The sequence below is a fragment of the Piliocolobus tephrosceles genome, chromosome 4 (assembly GCF_002776525.5).
Source record: "Piliocolobus tephrosceles isolate RC106 chromosome 4, ASM277652v3, whole genome shotgun sequence".
In the NCBI taxonomy this organism is placed as follows: Eukaryota; Metazoa; Chordata; class Mammalia; order Primates; family Cercopithecidae; genus Piliocolobus; species Piliocolobus tephrosceles.
The window spans coordinates 80,683,437-80,708,415 of NC_045437.1; the positions used below are offsets into that span (position 1 = coordinate 80,683,437).

Here is a 24,979-nt window from a genome sequence, read left to right on the forward strand (position 1 = left end):
AATGTCTTCTGATAAATATTCTTGACACTACAGTAAATTCCAGCTGAGCCACAGTTACCGTTTTAGGGCTTGAAATGTGATAGAGGTCAATTACATTTTTATTTAGCCAGTGTTATATAAATTCTGAAAGATGAAAGGATATGCCAACGAAAAAAAAATACAACTTGTATAGAGAAACTATTGCTCTTATTTCCATGTAGTGGTGAAAGTCAATATATATAAACCAGAATATAACTGGTTAAAAGGTATGTGCTTTTAATATGTTAATGTTTTTACTTTTTGTCTCTTGAAAATATACGTCAATGACACTCATTTCCCATTAATTTGTAGAAATGTCCTAATGAGAATAGTGGAACCCTCTATCAATTCAAGTTCTCAGAAACACAACACTTTGCCTTTCAATACATTTTCTTTTCAGTAATATGCTATTTAGACCATAAACTATGATATAAATATACAATTATTCAGTTTTACTTGCATTCTCCAATAAATTGTTGATATGAAGAATTACAAATAATGTACTTTGAATGAAAAAGTAACTCAAATATTTTGCAAATAGCATTACAAAGTAAATCTTGGCAGAGTCAATATTTTACCTCTTCAAAACATTTTCAAGGGCCTGTGCCATGCTTTCTCTAGTGGCCACCCTACCCACTGCTAGCTCCAAGGCTGCACACCAGAGTCCAGGCTCCAAGAGAGCAATGTGCTCAGAGCTCTGCCAGCACAAGAGCCAGCTCCAGGTACAGGAACCTGTTGGATATGCACTGACTTGGTTTTTCTGCCTGGGGTGTTGGTTGAGGATTCCTGCTCCAAGATGGCCTACTAGATGCAGCCAGGAGGAACATCTCCCATATTATGTAAAGAGACCTAATCTATGACTCACTGGCATCTGTGAAAGAGATGTGGAGAATGGAAGCAACACGGAAAACATATTTCAGGATATCATTCACGAGAACGTCCCCAACTTAGCTAAAGAAGCCAACATTCAAATTTGGGAAATGCAGAGAACCCACACAAAATACTTCACAGGAATATCATCCCCAAGACAGATAATTATCAGATACTCCAAAGTCAAAATGAAAGAAAATATGTTAAGAGACTCAATGGTATGCTGTCTTTAAGAGACCCATCTCACATGCAGTGACACCCCTAGGCTCAAAATAAAGGGCTAGAGAAAAATCTACCAAGCAAATGGAAAACAGAAAAAAAGCAGGGGTTGTAATTCTAATTTCAAGCAAAACAGACTTTAAACCAGAAAAGATAAAAAAAAAGACAAGGAAGGGCATTACATAATGGTAAAGGGTTCTATACAACAAGAAGACCTAAATGTCTTAAATACATGTGTGTGGAACACAAGATCACCCAGATTTATTGATATGGTTTGCTGTGTCCCCACCCAAATTTCATCTTGAATTGTAGTTCTCATAATCCCCATGTGTTGTGGGAGGGACCCAGTGGGAGGTAATTGAATCATGGTGTGGGTTTTTCCCATGCTGTTGTGATGGTGAATAAGACTCATGAGATCTAATGGTTTTATAAAGGGCAGTTCCTCTGTACACAATCTCTTGCCTGCCGCCATGTAAGATGCGCCTTTGCTCCTCCTTTGCCTTCTGCCATGATCATGAGGCCTCCCCACCCATGTGGAACTGTGAGTCCATTAAACCTCCTTTTCTTTATAAATTACCCAGTCTTGGGTATGTCCTTAGAGCAACATGAGAATGGACTAATACATTTGTAAAGCAAGGTCTTAGAGATCTTCAAAGAGACTTAGTCTCCCACACAATTATAGTGGGAGACTTCAACACTCCATGGACAGTATTAGATAGATTATTAAGGTGGAAAATTAACAAAGATATTCAGAACCTGAAGTTAACACTGGACCAAATGGACCTGATAGACATCTACAGAACTCTCCACCTTAAAACAACAGAATATAGGTTCTTCTCATTGCCACATGGCACATGCTCTAAAATCAACCACACAATTGGATACAAAATAATCCTCAGCAAACGCAAAGTAACTGATTACTACCAAACGCACTCTGAGACCACAATGCAATTAAAATAGAATTCAAGACTAAGAAAATTACTCAAAACCATACAATTACCTGAAAATTAAACAACCTGCTCCTGAATGACTTTTGGGTAAATAATGAAATTAAGGCAGTTATATAAAGTCATTAATGCAATAAAAGAGCTTTTTCATCTATTGCAGGGGGGGCGGGGGGGCGGGGTGGTGCAGAACTGGCATCAGCTCCTGCCTAAAATTCTACTAGCGTTATTAGCAATCTTTCTGAGTTTAGGCTGAATGTCAGCTTGGTTATCTGGATACCCAACTCCACATAAATTTATTGAATGAATGAAGAAGATCCTAGAATTTTTGTTTTCTTTTTTTCTGTCTAATATATGATTCAGCTGATACATTCTTACAATAACTAGTCTAGTCACTTTTGTAGGAATGAGAGTGAGAAAGAGAGGACTTTCATACTGATTTCAAATGCAATGTGTAATCCTTAGCACAACCAGTGGAGGGGAGATGGGAGCAAAAGTTGGAAGTATCACTTCTATGCTTAAGGTTTAACTAAGACAGGAAATTTGCAGGCTATGTTAAATGCATTGCATGACTGTCAAATACCCATAGTCTCCCATGCTGGAAGGTTGCCTTTAATAAAAACAGTAGACAGGTGTTGGAACTTATCAAGACTCCATCCTTAGCATGGAAGATTTTAATTAGAAAAAGGGGGCTCTTCTGCAAATATGATATACACAAAAGCACTATCTGTAGACAGACCTTTGTCAGGACTTTTAGCTTGCCATATCAAAAAATGTTGGATATTGACTTATACTCATGCCCCTTGGTCTAGCTACTTTGTGCATGGCACAACCAGTTCAGCCTTATACAGATGCCCTGGACAGAAATTTTATCCTTTATATTTGAATGAATACTTTTGTTTTGGCCATTAGTAGACACTCAATAAATTTCTCAGTTGATAGAGTGCCTGCAGCACATGTTTCTAATCATTATTTACTGTTAAACGGCTTTAAAAAGAAATAAGTGTACATATATGACAATATACTTTTCCTTAAGAAGGAAAAGGATTTTGGCCAAAAGGAAAGGATGTTAGCCCAAACCAAGACCTAGAATAACTTAACATATAGAAATCAAGTACTCACAGTAGACTACAGATTGAATATTCATCAGCCTTATAGGTGCTGCTGATAAGCCTACAAACAGTCAAGGATCTTAAATGACATTTTCACCACATTCAACGTGCCTTATCCAGTTTCATGCCTTACATTTTTGGAAGATTATTGAACATTGGGTGAGTTTGAAAAAATAGACAAAAGAGCAAGGGTATTTTCTTTTTTCAGAAAAGGACAAGAACAAAGTAATTGTAAAGAGACAATAACAACCAGTTTTAAGACTAGTGAAATAACATGGATTCAGCTTCACTAAAGATATAATTCAAATATTAGTAACAGTCATTGGCCATTAGAATTGGTAAAGACTTACTTAGGCTATGCTATCCTTTCTTAAATATTGGATGAATAAATGACCTAGGGAATTAAATATTTAAACAAATGTATCTCAGGGTTGGTGGTCTCTTAATTCCAGTTACCTAACATTTTTTCAGTTTCTTCTGGTTTACTGATGAATAATTAGTAGAGAATGGACTATTTAAATCAAGTTATATAAATTTAATTTACTCATTAGGTTATATAGGGTTATCTGTAACTGAGTAAGGTCCTAATTCTGCTAAATTAAAAGTCACCAGATAATGAAAAAGACAATGCCCCATTGCTAAGAAGCTGGTTCCTTAAATTGTGCTGTTACCATACTTTATTTTCTAAGATACTATTTGCTATTCAGCTTCTCTTCTAGTTAAGAGTATAATTCTTCTTTTACTAAAACTTTTTAAATACATGATATTTACATACCCATTATTATTGGGTACATGTGATGTTTTGATACAAAAATAGAATATGTAGTGATCAAGTCAGGGATTTAGGATATCTGCCACCTCAAACATTTATCATTTCTTTGTGTTGGGAACATTTCAAGTCCTCCCTTTTAGCTGTTTTGAAATATACATTATTGTTAACTATCAGCACCCTATTGTGTTATCAAACATCAGACTGTATCTCTTCTATTTGGCTGTGTGTTTGTGCCCATTAACCAACCTGTCTTCATCTCTTCTTTCAACTTCACACCATTCCCAGCCTCTAGTAACTATCATTATACTCTCCACTTCCATGAGATTATGGTAACTCTTAAATATTGGGAACTGGAACTCATGACAGAGTGTTCTTGAATTTTCTTTGTATTCTTTGGAGTTTTTTGTTAATGGAAATACTTGTGATTTTTCTTATCTATAAAGCACTGCTTTCAGATTTTTCTTAATATGTTTGATTACTGTATTAAAGATTTCATGCTCTTCATATGCAGATAGTCCATTTACTGTGCCTTGGAATAGTAGAAGCTTTGACATCTTGGGATTACTACTCACTTTTTAAAAAAGCAATGCATCATACAATTTCATAGTAGTTCATTAGCTGTTCAGTCACTTGTGGATTTTTTAAAATATATTTATGTGATGGTCAACACTTCATCCACAAATTATTTAAAATATATGTTATCAGGTAATACCAGTGTGTTAAATTATTTTTACTAATAGGACAATATGACAAATTGTAGAATAAACAATTAGCAACTGGTTGGCTGGAGGCAGGTCCTTCCTGTTGTTCTTGTATTAGCATGTAATGAAACTCATTTTCAGTACAGCTTGACTTACAAGAAGAAAGAGTACTGAACAGGGCTGAAGGATGTCCTTAGATCTATGTACAAATTATAGCCCTGCAACCTGGGCAGATCTCTTCATTTCATTCGGCTTTTCTTTGTCCTCTTGCAAAATGGACATGCAAATCCATAGTTACCATGAGTAGTAAAGTGTATGTTAGGTGTTACAAATATTAAATTTGATGGTTTTGGGAATATTTTAGATGTTACCCTTCCAGGATGCCTTCCCTGATCTGCCTCATTGATAGGTATAGGTGCCTCTACTCTATCTTCTCTTTGCACATGGGGCATGTTTTTGTCATAACATCCATCATAATCATTTGCTTTCTTGTCTACCCCAGCTTCACCCTCTATACTGTGAGTTCCTGAAAAATCACTGTATTTTCATCTCTGTATTTCCAGATTATCATATAGTGGCTGGTACAAAATAGATGCTTAGATTTTACTCAAAAAAAAAAAAAAAATGATTAACAACAAAAGAAGTTGGATAATCTCAATATTTCCTTAAGACAAATACAGTAGTTTCTCCAAGTGTATTATTTATGAAAGAAATTAGTTTTTCTTTATATCTCCAGTGAGAGTGAAAACATATTTTAAAATTTATAGTACTTATATTACAGCCTAATGCTACAGTCTGGAAGTACAAGTACCTGCTACATTAGGCTTGGGTAAGAAAACACGCAAGAAAGGAATTAGTGTTATGACCTCCTGAGGTATGGAATTAGAAGGTTAACATGAGGGTGTGGAGGGCATTTGATTATGAATTTTTAAACCAGAGGTAGCTTTAGAAAAATCTACTTAAAATGCATCATGGTTTATTAAAACAAACAAACAAACACCCAACATATGGATCTGCATTGTGATTAACCCAAAGTGGCAGGTCCCTCACAGGCAGCCTTGACTCATGCTGCAAGCCCACCTTCAGGCCATATTCAATACTTGGGTGAATCTTCTTTAGCTGAACAATGAAATATGATGGGAAGACACTGGTATTTTGTTAGAATATTTTATGGGGAGAAGGACAAAGGGCTTTACCTACTATATAGGAAAAATTCATACGATTCTGTGTTACACACTTTGTCTCTTAAAAAGCCTCTCAGGCTTCCGTCAGCACACCTCTTCTCTCTTCCCACCAAGCCTCTAACAACCTTCTGTTTATAGGAGCCATACACATCTGGCTCTAAACTCATGCCGGCCACCCAGCATACCAACAACTGGCAGCTAGCAGACACCACCCATTTAGAAAGCAGTTAAGGAGACTGCGTTGCCGTGGTTTCCAACTTTTATGTCTGTCTCTGAGTTAGAAAAATAATTTACACTGCGATCACGAACACATATATACTCAGGAATATAATTGAAATAAAATATTTGTAAAATAATTTTTACAAGGGACTTACATTTTTCTCTCCTATTCTAACTCCTTCCTTCTCGTCTCTCCTCTTGTCCTAAAGTATTTAATTTTTTAAAAAAGATACTACTAGTCTGGACCCAGCAGTTTCCCTATATTAGCAGTTTGAAAACATTGTTTTACTATTGTTTGCATGTGGTTCTCAGATTCTCAGTCCACGTCTCAAGCATCTTATCAAGGTGCTTATACCACTACAAACAGGGATTTTGAGCGGGGAGTGGGTAGGGAGGCTGCTTCTACTGTTAAAAAGTAGCATTTAAAAAATATTATTACCTAAGAAACTTGAGAACAGAGGAAATAAGGCTGCCTAATATCGATTCTTTAGTGCTTCCTTTGAGATATGCCATTTGTAACCTCTTTGCCCAATTCCTCTTTCCTGGGTCCAGGCAGGACCAAGGCTTTTAGCCTTGAAAAGCACTGTGCTTCTCATGTTCCCTAGGACCACTGGCCTGCTAAGGTTTCTCTTCCTGAAAGGCAAAGCCTTTTTTATTATTAATGTTTCTTTAAAGCCCAGCTATACAATCTCTAAAAAGTGGAAAAATGATAAAATATGTGTAAATTCATGTTTAATTTCTCACTTATTCGTCACTGAAAACATTCCTCATCTCTTTGTCATATGCACAGTTGTCTTCCCTCAAATTCTGAGGAATGTTTTTGCCTAATGCTTATATAAGTTATCACAAGCTGTTTCCATATTGGCCATGGGGGATATATTGTTTGTTTGTTTGTTTTTAAACAGAGTATTGCTCCGTTACCCAGGCTGGAGTGCAGTGGCGCGATCTACCCTCACTGCAACCTCCACTTCCTGGGTTCAAGCGATTCTGCTGCCTAGTATCCCCAGTAGCTGGGATTATAGACACGTGCCACCACACCCATCTTGTTTTTGTATTTTAGTAGAGACTGGGTTTTACAATGTTGGCTAGGTTGGTCTCAAACTCCTGACCTCAAATGATCTGCCCACGTTGGCCTCCCAAAGTGCTGGGATTACAGGCATGAGCCACCATGCCTGGCCAGAGATATACTGTTTAAATGCACCATCAGTCTTACCGCCACCACTCCCTTTACAGGTGGCAGCTGGTTGAGCTTACATTGTAATTTATCAACATTATTAACATATATATGTGTGGATATATGAAGGGCACTATGGGGATTTTACATGAATATGGAGCAGTGTGGTTCATACCTTTAAGGACAGTAAAATAAAATTCAATCAGAAGCAGTCACCATGTGCAATGCTTAATCATATAATATGGTGACCATTTGCTGATGGTTCGACACCATATTTCCAAAGCATTAATGCTTTCAAATGACTCAATCAACTTCCGCAAAGTTATTCAAAAACTGCTAAATGCAGAGCCTTTTATGTTTTCCTATTTTTGCTACCAAATTCATTTAATAGAAATAACTCTTTGAGTAAGTGCACTTGCCTACGGTGGAAAACACTTTATTTGGGGGCAATGTTGAAACAGCCAATATGAATTATAGGCATTTACTGAAATAGAATCAAGAAACCTATTTCCCCGTTCAAAATCAATAGAAAAATTGCTACTTACACTAGATATTCTTTATCTTTGTAAAGACAAATGACAGTGCATTCTGTTTCACGGTAGTTGAAACATTTCTCAACTGGCAAAGTTGTTTGGTTCTCTATTTTACCTGTGCAGATAAAAGGATCCTTTTGCATCTCAAAGGCTAGAGGCAATGTTTTTCACAAATAAATAACATACTAAAGTGAATGTTAATTTTTAAAAAATTAGCCTTTTGAAAGAGATAGCACTGAATTCCTGACAGTAAAAATTAATGTTTCTTTATCAAAATCTTAATTAAAGTCTGAAATGGTAGATGTTTTAAAATTCAGGTTATATAGAGATGATATTTTCCATTCACGAAGTTATCATTAATACTTCATAAAAAACACAAATTTCAGCCTATGCAGACTTTTCTTCTTGGAATTTGAAATGCTTTTATGATTTTTGCATCTTGAATCAGTAGTCTTAAAAATTTTATACTTAAAGATTTTCTGTTGGATAATTATTAAATATTTTGCTGTCACAATAAAATTTTACCATGTATAGATGTTGTCATGATTCCTTATTAGTGCTACTGAAAATATATATGTATAATTTCTCTTATTTAATAAAAGCACATTTATTATTTGTTTATGAGTATGTGCAAAAATTAGGCAAACAATGGAATCCCATTGATCTGCTCATATTAAAATGCATTTAAATGGGAACATGTATGAGTACATAACAGTGACTAGTCAGTACTGGGAGCTATCAGAGATTCACTGAAGTTCAAATAAGTAGTAACCTTTCATATCTTAATTCTTCCCTAAATTGTTTGCATCCTGAGAAAATATCAAAAAAAAATAGCAAGTACACAGATTTAGTATTTCACCAGTGACTTCCAGAGAGCTAGAAACAGGATTTATGAAGAATCCACATGTTATGATTTTCATTATTCAATAGCTAATGTTACATGGATAAATACATTATAACTGTTGTATTATTGCTTACTACTGACTGGATTTCTTCATTATACTCCTGGGCATCATGAACTGAAAAAACTGTAGAAATGATAGCAATATCATCTGATTAACACTGGGCAGATCAGTCCTGGTACACAATGCTTTACACACGAGGCCAAAAATGACTTTGGATTAAGAATATTTTAGTAAAACTTCTGCATCTAAAAGGAGCAGGAAGAATGCACGCATTTTAATCATCTTCAAAAGACCCGTTTAACTAATATCAATATATATTTAGAGGTTGTAATTTCTGTTTTTTCTGTATCTGTTCAATTGTCCTGTGCAAAGTAAAAATAAACCAAGTATGTGGTCAAGAGTAGTGGGCATTCACATTCAGACAATTTGTGTATTCTTATGAATGTGTTTAATTACAACTGCTTCAAAAGAATCCCAGATTTTCAAAAGTTTATTTTAAGTTTGGAGACTAGACAAGGTCATACCGGTTTTACATCCTACGTGATATAAGTATATATACAAAGAAAAAAACAACATTGGAATATTACACAGCTTGAAGGTTTGCAAAGGTTATTTGTGTCTTAGTTATTTCTGTACTTAATGACACATCTGACGCATTGAGTATTATATTTCATAATTTGTTGACTAGCAAAGATACAATCATTAGTAACCCAAGTCTTCAAAATTCACATCAAACTTTATGAAGTCATTCAGAAAGAGAAAGTCAACCCTAAAATTAAAATTGGCAACTATGATAAATACTTTCAAAAGGATATAGATAAAATGGACATGTTTAAAAGTTTAGTTTCATTAATTGTAAAACTAGCACGTTATAGTTACTCAATATAGTGAAGAGTAGGTGATTCTTATGTGTATTCTACTTATGGTATTTTATTGGTTTTAGTGTGAATTTAAATAGAATAAATTTACTTCACTTTGATGTCACTGACATGAATGACACAAAAGCTACTTCATAATACTACTTTACAATAATTTTCAACATTTCCATATGTTGGAATCCCTTTGCTGTCATCAATTTTGGGTGTCATGGGACAATAGGTATCCCGTTGGACATGATGTACTGTGAAGAGCATATAAAGCAGAGAGAAAACTAAAAAGCAGGAGAAACTCATTTCAATGTGTTTTCTAAAAGGAAACACATATAATTTTAATCAACTTCCTTGGAAAATATTTTTAAAACAGTTATCAATAGAAAAAATTATAAAACATCATATGAAACTAGAAGTAATTTTGGAAAAGTAAATCATCATAAAGCGTAAGTAATAATCTTAAAAATATACTCTTAAGAATGCATGTAATTTGCAAAGGAAAAATGGCTAGATATTTGATGGGACAGTAAACCTTGAAAGAAATTGGTTAAAGAGTAAGTGTGTGTATATTTCTGAACCTAAGTAATTATGTGTCACATGACTTTAAAATTTAGCCAGTTACAAATATTTTAAAATCCTAACTTTAAAGTTATCTAAAAAAGGCAATATGGAGGAAATTGCAATTTTGTTTTTGAAAGATGTTGAAAACTGATCACCATTTCAGAGGCTTCAAATTCATAATTTCATAATAAGAACAAGAAATACGAAGCATATGGGCAAGGAATCAACATGTGACCAGCCAGTCCCCTTAGACCAACTAATTTCGCTCTTATTAAAAATGCCAGTACGATTGACTTTCTCTTTAAATTCTTCACTATTATTGAAGACCACTCCATATATACATCATTAAGAAATGCTGTTAACACATGGACAGACAAGACAGTAACAGTCTAGTGGCTTTTGTTATGCAGCACAAATATTAAAGGAAAAAAATAGCAGTGTTGCGTAGGATCTTAACGTTTCGTACACATACCATCCTTTCTTTTCCAAGACACTTAATTTAAAACTCCAATAATTCTGTCTAAGCCTTATAAAATAAATGCTTGTAAAGCTTATAAATTAGATGTTGAAGACTTTTATGGAGGCAGTGTGAACTTTAATTTGAGAGACATGTCAATGAAACCTCCAGTATCAATAACAAATTGTTATGATAATTGCTTATTTTTTCAGGATCTTTGAAGCAAAATAAATAGAAATCAATTTTCATCTTGAAAATGGTTTACTACTTTGTCATTAGCAAACACTTTGTTTCTCACAAATAACTCCACCTGTGCCTTCCTGGGAAACTACCACCAGTTTCAAATCTCAATAAGATGTTAGTTTCACAGGAAATGTGGAGATGAACAAAGAAATGATGAGTATGCTTGGCCAAGGTATGCAGCACTATATTAATATTTCTTTGCTAAATTTTTATAAAATAAACAAATAATGAGTCTATTTTTAAAAGTAAATATAAGGATATGTAATTACCATCTAAATGAAGATTTAAAGAGACATAATATATATATATTTTTTGTTCCTTTGTGAAAACTGAGAGTATGGGATTCTTTATGAAGGAAGTATTTGGAAATTAAATAGTTATGGCTTCCTTCAAAAATAAAACTGCAGATTTAATTAATGGATATTAAATACAGATCAATCTACTGATACGCAGTCATGTTACATATATATGAGTAAACATGACACTTCTTTTAGGGAACTAATAGGAAATTCAGTTACGAAAAAAGCATTGAATTATTCAGGTAATAGACAATATAAAGAAAATAGAATAGAACCAAAAGAAAAAGAAGTCACATAATGTCTTATTAGAAATAATGAAAGTAAAATGAGAATTATAACATCAGTACTGCATGTTACATATTCTTCTTTAAAATTTTGTAATAAACATTGACAGTGTTTGGTAGGCACAGGGAAACAGGATAATGTAGAGTCATTACAGAAGAAAAAAACTTATTGCTAACATTGCAGTATTCCTTTTATCAGAATTAGGTGAGTATTGATTGTAAAAGCTCTATCAACTGTTGCTCTTATTTGATAACTTTGAGACTTTTTTTACTCTTGCTATAAAAAGAAGGCTACTTTCTTTCCCTAATATATTTCTACCAATGTAAATAATTCAGGAAACAATGAGAAAAGTAATTCACACTTAATGTGATGTTACTTAAGCGATTTGACCAATAAAAAAACCAAATTAAATCATTGAAAAGGCAGGCTTAGACCCCCTTAAAAACACAGTTAGTTGCCTACCATAATTTGAGTACTTTTGCATGAAAAAAAAAAAAAGAAAAACATTCAGTTTCCTACAGATTTTGCACAGTTCATTCCATGGAGATACTTTTAGGGAAATAGGGAAGAGGGTTGTGAAATGTAGCCTCTCCTCATTCCTCCTCTGTGCAGCCCAGCAGCTCTGACCGCAATGTGATCCTCCCATACCAGGACCAAGGAAGGATTCTTATGTGTCGTGCATAGATGGGAGGGTCGATGACGTTTTTTCTGTGAGTGTCATTGTCAAAATTGCCCTGGAAGACCTAACAAAGAAGAGCAGAAAATGTCAGTCATATAACCTTTTTTCTTTGAAATTATTTTTATGTTCCTGTTTGGAACTTTTTCCCCAAACATGATATTTGATAACTATTCATTTTCTTTTCTTCAAACTGTATTGCAGCTTCTTTTTAATAATAATTATTTTATACTAAATGGTCAATTAATGTTTAAAGAGTTAAACCTTGACGGTTTAATGCAGGAATTCATAGATCTGTCATTTTCCTCTGCTTGTTTCTTTCAATTAAAAAAATGCAACAGGTATTCATTTTTTGCTTATGTCACAGGCTGACATTAGTCGTGTAGCTTGCTGAAGATGCTCTCTTCCAAGGAGTGACTCAGAGATCCAAGCAGCTTGCAAAGTACAGCTGTCATCTGGAGCATGTGGCCTCCACATTCACAAGGGGCACAGGGAGGGGAGAGTTAGCAGACTGTGCAGGGTGTTTAAGAGAACAAATATGGAAGCAGCTTATATTACTTCTGTATTTATCTGTTTCACCCTACCTAATTATATGACTCCAGCCTAACAGCAAAGGAGGCTGGGCACTGGAAAGAAGCAGAAGGCTATCTGGTGAGCACTAACAGCCTCTATCACAGTGCCTTTTGCCCACTTCTTCTCACATACAGAATAAAATTAGCCCAAGTCCAAATGAGACAACACAATCAATGCTGTTTTTGAACTTTTTTTTTCTTCTTTTTTGGCTTCATCTATTAATTCCTGGATCCATACAATACTATTGGGATAAATGTGAGTTATAATATCCTGACACTTTGCATAGAATGTCTGTCCTTCTTTTGTAAAAATGCTTTTCTTTTTTGTTTTTTGGAGCTTTTCTATAGCCACATGCTCTTCCCTAAAAGACTTTCATAATAACTTGGACAAATGTCTGCTTCAGAAAACAAAACAAATTTAAAACACTGGGACCGCGATAGGAATGGCATTAAATTATAAATTATTTGGGGTAAACTGAGGTATTTATATGTTTTAGTCTTTATCTGAATAATTTTATCCTTATTTTTCTTATAGATTCTGAACATTTCTTATTAAAGTGATTTCTAACTATTTTATATCTATATTTTTTAAATTTACATTTAGTTTAGATTTTTAAATTTAGTTTAACTTTTTAGAGTAAAAATCTCTTCAAGACTTTCTGTTTTCACTTTATGAATCATCTTATAATTAGAAGATAATTTTCTTTCTTGTTTGACATCAAATTTCTTTTCTTATTTGGCATCAAAACATAACTATGTGGCCAAAGAGACACCTGAAAATAAAATCCTCAAAGTAGAAAACAAAAAGCAACCAAACTTCATCATCACATGACAGAATACTTAACCCACATCTTTCAGCATTCTGAAATTAAAGAAAATGTTTTAAAAGCCTTCTAGACTAGTCTTATCTGGTCACAAATGTTCTCCTGGAAAGAAAAAAATCATATTCTCCTCAAAAGCATTAGGCAGTATGGCACTGAAAAGTCTCTCTGCTGGTTCTGCTGGCATATCTAAATTCAAGTTCATTTAGCAGGCATTTTATGCTTAGTAATGCCCTGTCTTGCAGGCAGGAATAGCTCATTCTGGACTGAAATGTGCTACTACTATGTAACAATGTCTCCGTTAGCAAAAGCTCACAGGTACAGGACATACCATAAACACTGGCCAAAAACCTTGAGAGGCTGTTGCTACTGCAACAGCAGAAAATAAGCTCTGGTTTACTGACATCTTATCTGACACATGAGGTTGCATTCAAAATGTTTCACTGAGACTGTAGTATTACAATTTAATATGGAATCTAAAATCCAATTTTGTTGCCCTGCTAGTGAACTTAATGTATATCTTTGGGATAATAGAGTTTAAATTCATTAACTTTCATTGCAAGATTTATAACAGCCCAAAATATAGTTTTATACCACTTCTTGGAAAGGGAATACAGAAAGAAACAATTTTCTCTTAAGTGTCTGCTCTCCAGCACATGTTTTGATAGGAATTATCAACCCAGAAAGTATTAGTTGAATTATTAATTATACTCATTTCTTTATAATGAAGAATACATACAGAGAAACTATATCATCTCTTAAACTGAAAACAACTATGAAATTTCTGATTTAGTATGTGAAAGTCATGGATATTTTTATGTTCACTTAAAAAAAGCGAAGTTTCATGAAACAGGATGATTTATAAAACAATAACGTTCATAGAAAAACAGCCGAAATCTATACTAGAATCACCCAATTTACAGCCTCAAAGTACTGAAAATATATTTCTGTTTTCAGAGGCCTCTCAGTAATGACATGGTACAGAACACAAAGCACCCACTTGCTAATTCCAGGATGATATTTTGTACTTGTTGTGTAAATACGTGGCACATGTACTGTTTTCTTATCTCCAGCACTAGGAAGCCCCTGCCTAAGAATGCTACCTAAATATTTCACCTTGCAAAGGAATGCAAACACTGTATTTTTAGTTAACTTCATAAAATCTCGAAGATTTCTAGAAAGTGCTTTCACAGGCACATTTTAGAGACATAAGCATCTGAACTAAAACTGAAGTCTGAAAAGACTGATGGAGAACATTAAATCTCTATATAGGAGTGAAAATATTTTACATGAGAAAGACACAGTTTGAATTTTTTAGAAAAACTATTCACAAGTTTCAGTTCAGGGAGGAGGCTAATTAGTTGATGACAAATTTGCTGATATATTCAAACATGATAATGCTTAGAGGTCTTTTTCTAACATATGCTTTTTCTAACATATGGGGCCTCGATAAAAAAAACACTAAAGGTACTATGCAGAAGCTTCCATAATTACAACCTAAGAGAAGATAAGAGAAAGAAAAATACAATTCCCTCAATGTAGCTATCTTGAATTTTTTTTTCTAAGGTTAACTCTCCTGTGATGCTGGTTGAAAACACAAATCAGATTCTGGGAGGATTCAAATCTCAGCACGGAGAGAATATCACATAAAATAAAACAATTAAATCTGGCTTCTAGCAGCATTAATATATTTTTTGTAAGACGAGCTACCATTCTTTGTTAGGGACCACTATCTATTCAGGCCAGTATAGACACCAAAAATAGGAGGCCTCCAGGAATCATGGAACAAAGCAACATTATTCTCCACGATGTAGTCAGAGAGGTGGGGCAAATTTCAGTTTCTTTTAGCAGTCATGGAATAGGACCCTAAATATCACAGAATCCCTTGGGGATTTCTTCCACATATGATTTCTTTAGAAAATCATCTAGTTTGTAAAAATGTGCTTCTTTTCAGTTATCCTAAACTGATGAAAAGTTTTAAAGAGATTCCCATTCTTCTAACTTTTTGGAATTTTTGTTCACATCATTCAAATAGCGAGTGGTTCTAAGCACTTTTAGATAGATTCCCTATGGCTAAACATCAGTATTTTACATCAGTATTAAACATCAGCATTTTAGTAAGATTTCAAGTGACCATCACTTCATCCCTCTGGGCTTTTGATGCCCCTTTATAGATTTCATTATTTTTCTTCTGCTATTTGGAGACTATAGTTGAACCGCATCTGGGATTTCAGATATTGTGGAAATACAAAGGTTGAATGAGACTTTCTAAAGTTTTTTCTATTGGTTGTATTTTCTTTGTTTATGGTATCAAGCATACCATTGACCTTACTGACTGTATCTGTGCACTGACCTGCTGTTCTTAAGGGATAGAAGACAAAGGTATCCATTTTCCTGGGGCAGCATGTATGTGTTTGTGTGTGCAGAGGTGCTGGACTGAAAGAAAGCTCAGAATTCTTTATTTAACACACATAATTTCAATCCTTTGTGCTTTCATCCAGAGAGCTTATGGAGAAGTGAAATAAGACAGTCTTTGGTAGCTCTGATGCTCAGAAACCCTGTTTCTATCTAATTCTACCCATATAATGAAATAATCTGAGATTTGGAAGAGAACTCAGAGACCTGCTATCAATAACTCTTCCCTCTAATATTTCTAACATGGAACTTTCAGCCTATCCATGGAATGCTTCAATACAACAGGACGAGTATGTATTTAGACAGTCTGAAAGTCTATCTTTTTATAAGGCTAAAATGTATATATCTCACTTCAGTCCATTGAATCTAATGCTTAATTCTCAATGAAAACAGAACAAACTTAGCTTATCAAAAGAACTTTTGACATACTTAACAATAATTGACACAAACCTCTCAAAAACTCAACTTCAGTGCTCTAGGCTAAACATTCATGGTTCCTTAAAAAGTTCTTCATGTTGCATGATTTTCAGACCTATAATCTTGATTGCATTCCATTGGATAACATTTGCTTGAACCATGGCTCAATGAAAGTGTGGTATTTATTGGGACACAGAATATAGACATACTGTGAATAACTCAAAAGATAGAGTGCACTTTTGTTGTAGATACAGTTATTTCTATCAATGCAGTGTAAAATGTAGAATAATTATATTGCATTTTGTGTTAGAGTTGATTGATTTATGGTCAAGTAAATTTTGGATATTTTAATAATTTCTCCTCAGTGAGGGTTTTCCAATTTTTTTACTTGTATCTATTTTATAAAGCAACCATTTATATATTATATAAGTATATAATTCTGATTTTTGTGGGTGACATAAGGGACAGATGCTTATTAATTTATAGTTCAGGATCATAAAATTTATTTTTATATACTTAGTGTCAACATTACTTGAATTTTTTTGACTGTCAAAAATTTCAGAGTTACAACTTGAATCAACGCTTTATGTGATATAAAGTCTTATGAACATTTTCACAGAATTAGTATGCATGAATCACGTCAAACATAACATTTTTCCATTTGAATAGTTTGGGGAAGAGCCTTCATTGTTTCTAATTCTACGGCTAGATTGTCAGTAATATTTTAGGCTAATCTAAAATTTATGTTCTACTTTGCCTATATGCAAGCATTTCAAAAATCAATTTTTTAATTAAAAAGTAAAAAATATTAAAATATGTAGAAAATTATTTTTAAACATTTCAGTTAGTGGTATAAATCTATATCATATTAAATAAATCTTATTAGAAGCTTTGCATTTATGAAACTTCTATGAGTGATTGGCTATAAAAAGTCTGAAAGCGAAGTTTAATTCTTTTAGCCAAAATAGACTGCAGCTATTATTCAGTGAATTCAATTTTCTAGGAAAATTTACCAGCATCCTGAAACCATTTCATGATTGAACGGCTAGTATATTATTCTTGATGTTTTTCTCTGCAATCAATTCCACTAAACCAATGAAACTCTGTAACAAAATTAGCCTCAATATGAGTACATTCTTCTAGATGTAATAAGGAAACAAGAAATTCATTTCCAGGTAAATTTCAATATTCTAGAAAATGTTTCTTTGGAAAATAGTGATATTGAGAATTATATTCTAAGAAGGTCACCCAAAAAGTAGGGGTTTCTGTTGGAACCAATAGACTGTGTTAATATGTGTCTCTATTGATCATCAGCCTGCAAAATGAACTGGGGGGTCGGCCTTCACTATAGGGCATCCCAACAACATTACAGCACAAATTATCATCAACAGAAAGGAATAAAGAACTGCCACAGTGTCTTCCATCTCATAGCATCCTGAGTAGAACCATTACCCTCCAAAGCTGCAAATGAAATAAGGTCATAGCTAACCGAAACAATCTATCAGGAGGTGAAAGTCAAATGGAAAAAAATTCAACCAAAATGTGTACATAGGACCTTAAAGTAGAGCCAAAGACAAGGATAAAGTTACATGTCCCAATTTGTGAAAATATAATGTATGTAATTTATAGATAAGAGATCGAATGTGAAGAAGACTTGTTTTCATATCAACCACTAACTATAACATATTAGATAATCACTTTATTTTTCTGTATCCAAAAGGAGTTGATCATCTTGTCTTCTTTGCAAGAAACACATATCTAGACATATCTTAATCTTGAGTTTGCTTGTGTGTACTATCTTGAAGTAACTTGCTTACCATCAGATTTTTTCTCTATTGAACAGTTCTTCTGCAGAGTTTAGGATGTGTCAAATCCAGTGTAGGCATAGCGTTTACAGACACATGTCATTCCAGTGATCAGCGTACAGTCTACAAAACTCGGTGTAATAGGAGTGTGTATTAGATGTCAACCTTACCCAAGGAGGAGTCTGTTATTTGCCCTCAGCTCCTTGAAGGTAATTTCTAAGCCCTTGGAATGGCCTGTCTGAGGAGAGTGTTTTTGTTTCCCAGGGGGCCTTGGGCCACGCCAGATAGCCCATGCTAACATTGTGGTTACAGTGGGGTCTTCAGGTCAGCTTGACCACTGAAAGGGAGGAAACTAAGGTTAGCCATACAGATGGTCAACCATGTCTAAATGTCGGAGCTTCCATAAAAACTCTGAATACCAAGGCTAATGTGAGCTTCCTAGTTCGCAAGACTCTGGGCTTATTGTCACATAACATGGCTGAGAGAACTTAGTACTCTCCAGAAGTCTCCAAGACAACTGAAAGCTTATGCCTGGACCCTCCTGGACTCTGCCCCATATGCCTCTTCCCTTTGATGATCTGTATCCATATCCTTTCATCGTGATAAACTATAACTGTGAGCATGATAATTTTAATTGTGTTTGTGAGTTTTTCTATTGAATTATCAAACCAGAGAATGATCTTGGGGAACTGAGAATGTGCAATTGATGTCAAAAGTGAGGGTGGGTTTGGGGAAGCCTGAACTTCGCAATGAGAAATTGGTGTTGAAGGGCTACAGATTTCATCTAAGTTTTGTTGTCTGAAACACTGACAGTTGGAAAAGGAACCTTAATTGTCTGAAAGGGTTGTATCTACAACTTCCACAACATCATGCGCCAGCCTGTGACAGACATTCAGTCTTTAAAGTTAATTGTGAACTTACTTTCTATTCTGATTCTTTGACTAAATCCTGAAAGGATAATATTTTGACTCATGAGTATCCTTTCTAAACCTTCTATTGTTAGGTTCTACTCCCTCTATTTTACTTGCTCTTCTTATTTTCAATTTCTGGATGATATTTATTCTCATGGGCATAAACCTAATAAGCATATCAAACAACTGGTGTTACTTGTCCTCTTGCATATTTCAGTAACAAAAAATTCAACTTCTTTCTTCTCCTGTATTTCTTTAATATCATTTCCATAAAAGCTTATAGGTCCTTTGAGAAATACTACTTTGTCCATCTACTTGGGATTCTTTTGAAATCCCTTAAGAAACTGCAGTCAGATTTTCTGAAAGCTATTGTGCATGGTCAGAGATATAATAATTCTGCACCATAATTCATATTGGATATTAATTTTTATCTATATCCCTTTTAAAATGATGTTTTGTTCCATAAACCTTTTGAAAAATCTAGACCCTATTTGCTTCAGAGATTTCTTTGTTTCCCAAGATTTCTCCATGAAATTACCTGAGGCTTTCAAATTGCCTATTTAACTTCAAAAATCTAATTATACAACATTTTTGTTTGATGAGAGAAGTGAAAAACAAAACATGGGGACAAGTTCCATAGTCTTTCTTTCAACAGGGCATGATTCATTTTAAACCATTAAAATGAATATATGGGTTCTCTGAAAACATCATTTCCATTCCCATTGTTGCTCTCAAGAAATTTCTTGTGACTTTAAAGTTTGCTTTCTATTGTAATTATGTAAAAAAGTAGATTTTTGGCTTCAAAAATACTACATTTCACTGAACTAATCTGGCTTTGCTTCATGTTCCTAGTGTATATAAGTCTCTAATTATATCCCAAGAAATTCTTTACTATACCACAAATTTGATGTTCACTTACATTTCCTGTAGCATGATTTGCACTCTACTGCTCCTTCTGTTAGATTTTTTTTCCTGAAAATGCACCAATGAAAGATTCCAATAATAATTGGCCAAAAGATAGGCAAATGTGTTTTTTTCCCTACCCTGGCAATAAAAGTCCACATTTCTGGCCCTTCATTGCTTCTTAAATTGCCAGATTCTCTTTGGTTTCCATGTAGTTGACCTGAAAGCTGGTTGAGGAACATAATTCTTCATTGGGAAAGACAGCTGTGTGATAGCTTTCTAAAATTCATTCTTTCTTAGATCCTCTGGAATTTGAGAGTATGGGAAAAGAGGAGAAAATAGCACATTTTTATAGTATGTTTTACAACATTTAACTTCTGACTTTGCATAGAGGAGTTCAACTGTTCCTAAAAAGATGTGGGATTAGGGGGTCTTATTCTCCCCAGTAATATCAACTTGTCTATTACTGGCAAGCTGGCGTAGGTAATACTTGTGATTCCCTAGTGCACTGTGACAGTGACAAGTTGAGCTAAGACTTGCCAACATCCCACTCAGTCAGATGAGAGACAAAAAGGGACTGGGGGCAGAGTGGCCATCTTCATTCATTTTATGGACTGTTTTCTTACGTAATCTTGGCTTTAAGAAGCAGATAGCTGGTAGCTCTTTAGAAAGAGCCCAAAGAGGCTCACTAAGAAGTTCATGTTACCTTTTGTTATTAGGTCTCGACCTTGAGAAAAAGACATAGTGAAAAATCAAAGCAAAAGAGTCCATCCTCCTTGACTGTTACCTTCCTTTCCCCAAGCTTGCTGGCATTTAGAATGCAGAACCTAAAAGCCAGTAGGTAGGATACACCACCATATTTAACTTCTTTTATGATGAAAGTCTCCTTAAGTAATAAGAGTATCTTAGGAAATATATCACATAGGATGATTGCCTATAAAGATTTATGAAACATAAAATATGCCATTCTAAACTGTGGCTATATATTTAAACTATCTGCCTTCCACTACTCAGATTTTGACTGCCATAAGAAATATTCCTACAGAAAAAGTAGAATTGAGAAATCATCTGCTTTTCAAAGACATCTCCAGGAGATGTTACCAGGAATAGTCAGAAAGTAAGGGCATCTACTTTTTTCTTTTTAGTTGAACATAAGAAATGTAGAAATGCCTTTCCTCTTTTCTATAAAAGTATAGAGCAACTTGCCTCTCTATTGAGCTCAAAGCTCATCTCTCAAACTCTCATCCTAAATCACACTAGGTATTTTCCATCTCATCAGAACAATTTGAGACTTTACCCCTGACTCTACCCTTCATGGTAGGTATATAAATGATGTAGCCATAGAGAAATTGGTGTATTTTGGTAATTCTTGCCACATTAGGAGACTTTTCCTTACTTCAAGTCTCATTGAAGAGTTTCACCCTTTCACCCTATCCTTGTCAGAAATGACTTAATATCGAGCTCTATGTATGAACACAGAAGTGATTTAAGCACTCAGTCATGTGACTTCTAAGCCAGACTGGTGATGAGGAGAAAAGAGTATTAGGGAGTGAGAGAAGATAATCCTGGAGATGGATGCAGGGGTGGCAAAGTGGAATTGTACAGCTGAAGCAGGGTGCCTAGGTGTGAGTGTAAGTGTGTATTGCCTAGGCACAGAAAGTAGTCATTCTCCTTTATCCTCTCTCCTGAGTATCCTTAGACCATCGTCCAGCTGCAAGACATAGAAGATCTTAACTGGAAACAAGGTTGCAAGATCAAATATTTGGAATATACTTACACTAAAGAATGTATCATTTATCTAAATTCAAATTTAACTAGGTGTCGGTATTTTTATTTGCCAAATCTGGCAACACTATATGAAGAACATGAGGAACGCCAGACCTAAGCTGAGCAGTCACTAACTCTTCTTTGGGATAAGCTAAATTTTGGGTCTTTTCCTAAGGAGTTGAGGGTATATTATTATTAAAATATACTTGATCTCAGAAGGGAATATTAAACTTTGCTATTACTTATGGCTATTGAAGTATTACCAGAAGGAAGAAAAGAAATAAAAGTGTAATTTTGTTATATAAAAGTTATATTATTTTCACTCATATATGAGGAATGTCTTCCTTTAATTATTATTAAGTATCAGACATTTCATTTATCTGTTCAAAATTGATTTTGTTTCTAATTTTATTGGAAATAAGGAAATTAGTTCTTATTTCCTTATTTGAGTTTGGTCCTCTGCTCAGAGCTTCAGAAAAACTGAGAGGAATGCCTCTTCATACAGGTATAATCACTGAATCCGTCTTTTGTTAAAGTTATTTTTTAATCAGTTTTGTGTCTCAAATTATGCCAGAAGCTTTTTGATGATGAGAAATGGGTTGCCTCTTTAATAAGTGTCCCCAAAGTGCTTATTACAGGTGTGTTTGCCCCAAGGGTGCTCTATACATATTAACACAGTTTCTCTTTGAGATTCAACCCAAGGAACTACATAAAAATCACTGCCAAATGATTAACTTTATAAGGTGTGGCAGATTCAGAAATCTTTTTATAGTTTCCCATAAACATGGACATATGACAGGTATCATTTATTCTTTTTCAGATTTAAACTGTGAAAAAGTAGAAAAATACTGCCACATTAATTAAGTCATTGTGAAAGTATTAAAGGGGAGACTTAATTGCTAAACATATTGCAGCTGATGGTGTGATGGTGGATAGTAAAAATGGCATATGTATCATGCAAAACTAATGTCCTTGAGCATTTTTTTAGCATATAATAAACAAAATATTAGTTGTTTAGTGATTATTTAGAAATAAAATGGGTTCGGCCGGGCGCTGTGGCTCAAGCCTGTAGTCCCAGCACTTTGGGAGGCCGAGACGGGCGGATCACGAGGTCAGGATATCGAGACCATCCTGGCTAACACCGTGAAACCCCGTCTCTACTAAAAAATACAAAAAACTAGCCGGGCGAGGTGGCGGGCGCCTGTAGTCCCAGCTACTCGGGAGGCTGAGGCAGGAGAATGGTGTAAACCTGGGAGGCGGAGCTTGCAGTGAGCTGAGATCCGGCCACTGCACTCCAGCCTGGGTGACAGAGCAAGACTCCGTCTCAAAAAAAAAAAAAAAAAGAAAAGAAATAAAATGGGTTCAAACTTTTGCTGTATTCTAATTGATGTAGTTTGGATATTTGTCCCCTCCAAATCTCATGTCAAAATGCAATCCTCAATGTTGGAGGTGTAGCCTAGAGGGAGGTGTCTGGGTCATGGGGGCAGATCCCTTAGGTATGGCTTGGGGCCCTCCCTATTGTATTGAATGAGTTCTTGCTCTATTAGTTCACAGGAGAGCTGGTTGTCAAAAAATAATGTGGCATCTTCTCCTCTCTCTCTTGCTCCCTCTTCGACTTCTGCCATGAGTAAAAAAAAGCTTCCAGATGCCTCACCAGAAACCATGCAGATTCTGTTGCCATTCTTGCACAGCCTGCAGAACCATGAGCCAAATAAACCTCCTTTCTTTGCAAATGACCCAGTCTTAGGCATTCCTTAATAGTAATACAAAACAGATTAATACCACTAGTCAACGGTTAATGCATACTTCAACGGTCAAAATAATGACATAGTTTCTATCATACTTAGATTGATCAAGTACTTGTTTCCCTAGTAGGAAAGAAAACTATCAGATTCACCTAAAATAACATCGTAGTTTTTTCTATTAAAAATACTAATTTTCTCTCAGCTAACATTTCCTGCTTTCGTCAGGCTCATCATTACCTCTTAATGAATGACAACATCACTGAATTTTAAACGATTTATTAAAGTTTGATAGCCTTGATCATTCTACTGGGGAGCTAATCACTAATCAATATTTTTAATATATTAGCATTTTTAATCAATGCATAGAGTCACAGTTAGGCTAACACTTGATTTTTCACAGTAGTAGTATAAGAATGACCTAAATAAAAGCATGAGTAATATTTTTCATTGTGAAATATTGTCATTACACAATTAGGTCTATTAATAAATAACTCATACATAAACATGAGATATTCAGAATTTTAAGTGTACACAATTTTAGTGATTTCTGATGAGTGATGGAAAATTGAGAAGATAACAATAAGATTTTAACTTTTTTGGCATTTGAGCACTGGGAAAAGTAAGGTAATAAAACATGTAATAACATTTTTATTATTTTTCATTTATGAATATTTTACTTTGATAGTACTGCTATGTAACACATTCCTTGTGTTTTTCACACTTTTTTTTTCATTTTGGTGGGAACATGTGCTAACTAGAAAAACTATATTGTTTCAAATTTTCAGGGAGTTTATCAAACTCCCTGAAAATGTAACTCTGAGATTTTCAGGGAGTTTATCAAACTCCCTGAAAATGTAACTCTGAGTTTTGGAGACAAAAGATGATTAGCAAGAAAAAACAATAAACATATATTTTCTCCTTATTATTGTATTATCCTGACTTGTTTTCTCCTTTCTCCGAAAATTTATTGAGAATAATGTTTCATAGCATCTGTACTAGGTGGTTATCTATCATTAAATAACAATCATAGCAGTAGGGATATTCTTCCTACTCCTTGCCCCCAACCCACCCTAATATTGGTGAATTTTATGAATTTTCTGCCTGATGTATATTTATTTCTACCACCTAATTGTTGTTAAACAGAATTCTGCTTTTGCTCTTTTATTTTTTAATGATGAAGGTTAAAACACCCACATGCCATCAAGAAAAGTAAATGCTTCACTGACCAAAATTAACTGCATATTTTACATTGACAGTATTTAATATTAGAAAATGTGAAATAATGTACAAAGGATTTTCTTTGAAACCTCACAATCCTTAAAGAAGGACAACTGGCTTTCCATTGATATTTTCAAATAAACTGAATGACTTCTTAAAATCACTGAGTTCCTTCAGACAGAACGGTTTCTGGTTGTTCCTGCAGCTAACGAGTCACTCTGGTCTTTTATTTCCAGCATGTAGCTAGTTGTTCCATTCTACAGTTGCACTTACATTGGGCACTAGCCCTCTCTCTGATCATCTCTATCCCATAAGCCCCATCTCCTGTTCTCTCCTTCCTTTCCTGCTCTTAAATCTTTCTTTA

At 34.5% G+C, this 24,979-nt stretch overlaps 1 protein-coding gene across 2 annotated transcripts in view; it reads right to left on the reverse strand.

The window, feature by feature from the left end:
* Positions 1-9,123: 9,123 nt before the first annotated feature.
* EDIL3 (EGF like repeats and discoidin domains 3) overlaps positions 9,124-24,979 on the reverse strand; it is a 458,360-nt gene continuing 442,504 nt past the window's right edge. For both annotated transcript variants that reach the window (XM_023215003.3, XM_023215004.2), the window contains one exon: positions 9,124-12,108. In XM_023215003.3, the coding sequence (XP_023070771.1) occupies positions 11,959-12,108 (150 nt within the window). In that variant the 3' untranslated portion in view covers positions 9,124-11,958. The remainder of the gene's footprint in view (positions 12,109-24,979) is intronic.